Source organism: Corvus moneduloides, chromosome 6 (genome assembly GCF_009650955.1).
Source record: "Corvus moneduloides isolate bCorMon1 chromosome 6, bCorMon1.pri, whole genome shotgun sequence".
In the NCBI taxonomy this organism is placed as follows: Eukaryota; Metazoa; Chordata; class Aves; order Passeriformes; family Corvidae; genus Corvus; species Corvus moneduloides.
Window position 1 is genome coordinate 39,024,061 of NC_045481.1, and position 6,777 is coordinate 39,030,837.

A 6,777-nucleotide genomic window follows, 5' to 3' on the forward strand; every position below is an offset into this window, starting at 1 on the left:
TGTTTCTTCGTGGCTCGTGGCACTGACTCTGATCTCCTTTCTAGGTGCTGGCACTCTGCTTCGTTCTGATCCTGGGATCCCTGATGCCCTGTCTCCCTGAATTCTCTTCAGCATCACAGACAGTGAAAGCAACACCAGCACCAGACATTTACACAACTAGTAAGAGTGAGTCTAATGTGGTTCTTCCATGTCAACTTGTCAAACCATTTCCAGCTCTTCTCTCAACACTCCCTGATCAGGCATGGCATCCTCGCCTCTGTGCCTACGCCATATGCTGGGACTGTGGCGAGGGAAGATTCCTGATCTGTCGGTGGTACAAACTCTCACAACAGCTCCTTGTTGGGCCTGTTGTCATTCTGTGCTAACCGTTGTCCCAAAACATGACAAGTGTCAAAGGAAGGAACGTGAGGGAAAAGTCCCAGAGCAGACTGGTTGTCTTCTGAAGAGGCTGTGTGTCCAGGGGGGCATTTGCTTCCTGAAGCTGGGGGGAGGAGGGTGTCCTGCACAGTTACACATGGACAAGGCTGGGTGAGCATGTGCTGGAACCACCATCATGACCCACACCCATTGCAAGAGACCTTGTCCTCATTGTTAACCAATGCTCTCCTTTTTTCCAGTTCAGTCACGGAGCCTCCTTTTCTATGATGAGGGTGCTGGCTCCTTAGAAGAGAGCTATAGCTCCTTCCTAACCATGGACCATCCTGAGGGGTGGGAGGCCAAAAAAAGGCAGTCTGAGGAGGGAAGGCCTCATCTGGCCAGGACACATGAGACGACTAAATATCTGAGCAAAACCCAGGGGGGCCCTGACCAGAACCAAACTGACCCACCTCTCAGCCACCTCAAAGAGCAATTCCATGAGAGGTAAGTAGGTGGGGCCACCTTCTGAGCCCAAAGCACAGCATGGTGTCTGGGGGTAAGCAGCAGGCATGTCCGTCCCCTCTGCTGCAAGCTAAGGACAGCGGGGCCGCCCGGGACAGGTAGTCAGCTAAGAGCACTGGCTGGAGGAGGCCAGTGCTGGCAGGGAGCATAAGAACAAGTTCATTTTCTAGAGCAAAAGTTCATCCATAAAGCAGTGTCCCACTTGTATAAAGATGTGGAGGGCTGGATGACTCAAGTGGTCCCAGGTTTGCATTCCATTTAGTGCCCTGTGGAAGGAGTTCATCCTGGTCAGAGCAAGCTAGCTGGGTACACAGAGAGGTGAATTTGCATAGGAGGCTACAATGAACCTTGACTGATGCCTTGTCTTTTCTTTTCCTCAGGGAGACAAGCTCCAGTGAGACAACTGAATTCTTGTAGCAGCTGCTGGACCTCAAGGCCTCATCTGTCTGATTGCAGGATTCCCTCCTCACTAAGCAACTGAGGGGACTTGGCAGGAGAGGGCACTGCATTTAGACACTCCTAAACTGGCCTTGGGTTCAGCTCCTCCCCTTCCCCACCATCCCCATTAGTGCTGATCTCTTTGAGGGGAGTCACAGGACTGCCAGAACCAGCAATAAGTGTCTGGAGAAGCCCTGAGACTCCCTCTTCTCCTGGCCTTACCTCCTGCTTAAATGAGCACTACCCTATGGATGTGGGCTCACCTTGAGGTGGAGGGAGATCAGGGGAAGCCCACAAACTATTCAGCTCACTCCCCAAAGCCTCCAGACCAAGGGGGCTGTCCCCACATGTGTACCCCTTGGCTACATCAGATGCACCTGAAGGAGAGAGAAAGTGCTGGATTTACTGTCCTGCCTGAGGGTTTTAGGAGTGGGTGATGCTGGTGCTGGAGAGATGGCTCTGGAGAGTTTGAGCTCATTCCTTGCCCTCCATATGTTAGTATATTTCTGCTTCCATTGAGAGAAAACCTAGTTCTTTCTTGCTCTAGTTTTCTCTTGATGGACACGCCTACGTAACTTCAACACCAACTATCTGCACAGATCTGCACACAAACGGAGTGGGGGAGAGAGATCCCAGACAGATAAATCACCATAAAAATTAGCCAGCAGCTTCTGGGTGACCAGAGCTCTGAAAGAGAGAACAACTTTCCCTCACAACCCACTTTTCCCCACCCTCAGCACCCCAGTTTTGGCAGGGGTGGTATTTTTCTTTCTGTTCCCAGCTTGGGCCCTACAGTGCAGTGCTAACCAGGTCAGTGGCCTTCTCACTTTCCATTTTGCAGGCCTCCCCCTTTGAGAGTGAGTGAGAGAAACACATTCCCATAACCCAACCCCCATCCCGGCTCTCCATCCCTGATTCTGCTTCATGCCAAATGGGGTGTTCCTAGGAACCAGCAGAGAGAGCTAAGCAACCCTTTAGAGGGCTGTCAGATTAACCATCATTCCCCTCACATCCTCTGTGTGCACAATAGTGTTGTGAAAGCCACTGAGGACTTACTGGCATTTCTGGAGACAGGTACATCTGTCAGGAAAGAGGTGGCATGTTGGAATTGGCCAGGACAACCAAAGACAGTTTTAGACCTCTTCTTTCTAAATGCTGACACCAAAGGTAGCAAACTCTTGCCATACCACCTCTTGGGCCAGACTTGCCAAGCTTGGTGTTGAAGTAACCTCAAGCCTATGCCATCCTCTTTAGCACCCAGACACCCATTTCTGACCCTTCTTCCTCTCCAGCAAAAGCCCTGCGAAAAGGCTGAAGTGTCTCCTCACTCCATTCCCTCAGCTGCCATTTGATGGAAGGACAATGTGGGATAAGAGTGTCGGAGATCTGGGATGTGGCAGGTTGCACTCTGCCAGGTCTCCCAGCAGGCTCCTCTTCTGCTTGTTTCTCATCAAGCACCCTGGACTCACTCTGCACTGCCCCAGCCTCTCCTCTTCCCCCAGGCCGGGAGTGGAGAATGCTCCCTGTAGAGGAAGGATGGGATGGCTCTTGCTCAAGGACTGAGAGAAGTGAAGAAAAGGCCCTCACATCCTTCTGTTCTCCCTTTTGAAAATTGGTTTTGCCCCTCAAAGTCATTTAGGAAAATCTGGACACAGCTAGCTGCAGCCGTGCATGCGTGGCCAGTGGGGTGATGAAGAGGAAGGCTTTCAGCACAGCTCTGCTCTCCCCACAGGACCCGCTGGTCACCAGATACCACTGCACTCCCCATCCTCCACCTCCACCCCAGCACAAAGAACCACTGCCGGGTCCAAGCACGCCCTCCTCCACCCCAACACTTCACTGAGCATGTCCCCATGCCTCCCACTCCCACCGTTGTACAGAGATCAAGAGCAGAACTCGTTTGTACATAATGAAACTTATTTTGTATTATTGCCGATCCCTTAAGATATTGTATTTTGGAGACTCTCAGATCCTATTTTCAGTATTGTATTTTATTAAGAATTAGTGCGGGCTTGGCATCTATGAACTTCTTTCTTGTAGCAGCTCACTTTCCACTTATACTCCAGCAGCTGCTTCTTCCCTCTTAGTTTTTTTTGTGGTTTTTGTTTTGTTTTGTTTTATTTTCAAGCCACCCTTTCTCCTCCTTCTATCAATTGCTCTGCATTTGCTTTATGAAGCAAAATAAAAATAAAATAAAAAGATGCAGCATCAGCCCTGGGTTGACAGGTGCTTTCATTGAGGCATGGTTGTCATGTCAGCCCACGTGCACAGCTCCTCACCTCCTGCTCCCTGTCCCCTTCCCTGGCCACATGGAAAACTGGTTCAGTACTGGGACCTCACACTCCATGTCAGGGGCTAGAAACAAACTTGCATGTTTTATTTCCAGCAGCACTGCCATTGTAATTTCTTCTGCAGTTCTGAACAAGTCAGAACTGTTCTGCCTCAGTTTCTTCTCCCCCTTTGAAACACCACTATCATCCTCTTAGAAGGAGGAAGATCATGGAATAAAGTATATGAGGTGCAATGGGCTATTCTGATGAAGAGGCTGTGCAGGGGTCTGTACAACAAAGACATAGCTCCTAGCACTGTGGTCCTATCCTGTCTGAAAAAATACTTAAATCTTTTCATTAACCGTAAAAGCAGAGCAGCTGCACTCAGATGGGCAGCAACCTGGGTCCTGGCTGTCTGTCAGCCTGTACCTCTGACAGTCTATTTACATCTGCGAAAACTGATAGCTTTTGTCCTGATTTTGTGTGAAACACAAAACAACAGGAGGTCTAGAAAACAAATTTTCATTTTCTAGCAAGCTCCAAGTGGATTCATTAGAATCTGACCGTTGAAACAATTCCTCGCAGTCAGCCCTTCATGTCTGGAAGGCAGCCCAAGCAGGAGCTCCTTTCAGAGATGCTATAAGGTGTCTCTATCTCCCACCTCTGGCTGGGCTGATACAGCAGGACTCTGCCACAGCAGGATGTGAGGCTCAGGGCTTGCAAAGGTCTCTTTCTGCAGATTGTAATTTCTTTGTGGAGAGGAGTAAAGCTGTTGCCTCGCTGTTTTGACTGAGCTGGCCATTGAACAGTGTCTGGGAGAGACAGGAACTCTCTTTTCTGAGCTGGGTCTGTACTTCCAAGAGGGAGTTTGATGTGGGATCCATGGCAGATTAGTCTGATGTGGGTTTTGCAGACCCTTGCAGAGCTCCCTTCCCCTGCCTACCCACCAATGCAAGGAAATGCCTGACCTTGCCCTGCAGTTTCTTCCTGGGCCAGAACTAGTTGTGAGTTGAGAATCTGATGTTTTCCCTGCAGCACCTTGTCCAAAAGCAACCTCCTAACCCTGCGTCAGTATGATGCACCTTCCCTCACTATGGAGTGGGGCTGCTCCCTGCACTCACCAGATTTAATCCAAAGGAAGGGCTCCTGCTTTGCTCAGCCCTGTGAAACTTCACACGGCTCTTTGGGAATTGCCTTCCAGGGAGATTTTGGCCTGCACCCTTCATGCACACTCCAAAACAGGTGCAAGAGGGAAGCTCTTAAAAGGATGAGTTCTCAGGCTTTGGCTCCTTTAACACTGATGCAGCCAGAGCAATCAGAACCCCTTCCATCAGGAGAAAATTTCCCTTCATCTTGACAAATCCTCCTAATTCTGCAGTCTACCAGATAACTCTGAGCTGCTCAAAGCAGGCACATTAGGATCTTTTGATCCCCACTATGCCTCCCAAAATGCACCAGCCAATCATACCTACCAGTTTGGCTACAGCAACTAATTAGAGCAGATTGAGAGAATTAGCAAAGCAAGAGTCACCTTCTTTACAAGTCACCTTCAGCCTCACTCAGTTGCGCTTGTTCTGCTCCAAGTGCCCCAGCTGAGCTCTGCCACAACAAGCTGGGCTTCTGCCCATTCAGGGTCACATTTCTCAGAAGCCTCTGCACTGTCAATTCATACAAGCCCTGAACAAAAAAATGCTGGCAGAACACGGACTTTGTTTTTCAGAGACAAATTATTCCCAATTGTTCTGTTACCAGGCCAATTAGAAAAAAATAAAGAGAGAAAATAATTGGGTTTTGTGGCTTGCTGCTGCCTAGCGGGTCACTGGCAGTGCGTGGTAGCAGCCTGGTGGGTATGTTCTGTTTGTTACAGAAGGACATGTGCTGTTAAGGCTCTCAGGAGAGTATCCCTGCTCTCCAAGCCTGGTGTGGTCCCTCTTGCTGTTCTCACTTGGGAGTGTGCTAGCAGTTGTCTCACACAGCCATTATGGGATGAACAGTCTTTGGTCCTGCTACCTGGCAAGAATCCTGGGCTTTTGGACAACTTCTGGGGAAAATGGGACAGTTGCACCCCCTCACACTCCCCAGGTGCTGGGGGCTTGTTAACAGTGATGGCACCTGGATGGACACTGATCTGTCCTGCCTCAACAAATCTTGTTGATTTTCTAATCTGGTGGTTGAAATGGGGCTTAGAGGTGAGCAGGGTGGAGGTTCTTCTTGTGCCCAGGGAAGGAGACAGTACCTTCACAGAGCTTTACTCACTAGAAATGCCGCTTCCTAGAGAGCTCATGTCCTGCCTGTGCTTGCAAAAACAAGGATGAGGTCTGTATGGTAAATACCAATATGCCTTTGCACTGTCCCACATGCCCATACAGAAGGAAATCCCTACCCAGGGCACAGGAGAGGCACACTCCTGCGTGTCCCCCAGGTAAGCAGGTAAGCACCAAGGAAGCAGATGACCTGGCTCAGCTGAAGGGCGCCGGGAGGACAGAACTGACCCAATCCTACTGTCCAGCCCCATCATCCTCAGGCAGCATCTGGCTGCTCTTCCCAAGTCCTCAGGGAGCTCCAAGTGAAGGGTGACCCTATTCATGACAGAAACACAAAATATCTGGCAGAGAGGTGGGCAGAGAGAGATGCAGAAGCCTGTGCAATCCATTACATCCCTCCATGCAGGCATATCCTGTGATGTCTCATCTTCTCCAGACACACAAAATCTGGCCTGCCCTGCCTGTGTGACAGCTATACAATCTGGCATGTGGTAAGAAAGGTAGAAATCCTCTGCTGGCAGCTGCTCCCCACAAAGGGGGTTTCTGTAGAGCAGGATTAGGCCCCTTGGGAAGACAGGAGGCACCCAGTGTCCAGCCCCTTACTCTGACTTGATTGAAGGTGCTGTTAGTTCAGGGCTCTCCTGTGCCTGCAATAAAGGCCTCTGCTTCCCACCCTGAAGCTCATTTCCTATGGCATTGACACATCCACCACTGAGAAATGCTCTCCCTTCTTTCCTACCTGGAAGTCTGGACCCTCCTCTCACACAGCTTCCTACTTGTATCTATCCCTGACTGGCCATCCACTTCCTCAGCTTGGTGGCCACAAACTTGTTTAACCATAAGGGACAAGACAGATGTTTCCCAAAATTCCCTGGGAGCAAGAGTGGACCTGCATTCTGCACCCCCTGTAGCTCCTCTGGGCAGCC

The 6,777-nt window shown here is 50.1% G+C and overlaps 1 protein-coding gene across 3 annotated transcripts in view; it reads left to right on the forward strand.

The window, feature by feature from the left end:
- Positions 1-3,528, forward strand: part of CREB3L1 (cAMP responsive element binding protein 3 like 1) — a 45,196-nt gene extending 41,668 nt beyond the window's left edge. For 2 of the 3 annotated variants that reach the window (XM_032113587.1, XM_032113586.1), the window contains exons 10-12: positions 45-165; positions 618-861; positions 1,260-3,528. In XM_032113587.1, coding sequence (XP_031969478.1) covers positions 45-165; positions 618-861; positions 1,260-1,296 — 402 coding nt within the window. In that variant the 3' untranslated portion in view covers positions 1,297-3,528. The remainder of the gene's footprint in view (positions 1-44; positions 166-617; positions 862-1,259) is intronic. The other variant, XM_032113588.1, reaches the window with a different exon arrangement.
- Positions 3,529-6,777: the final 3,249 nt, after the last annotated feature.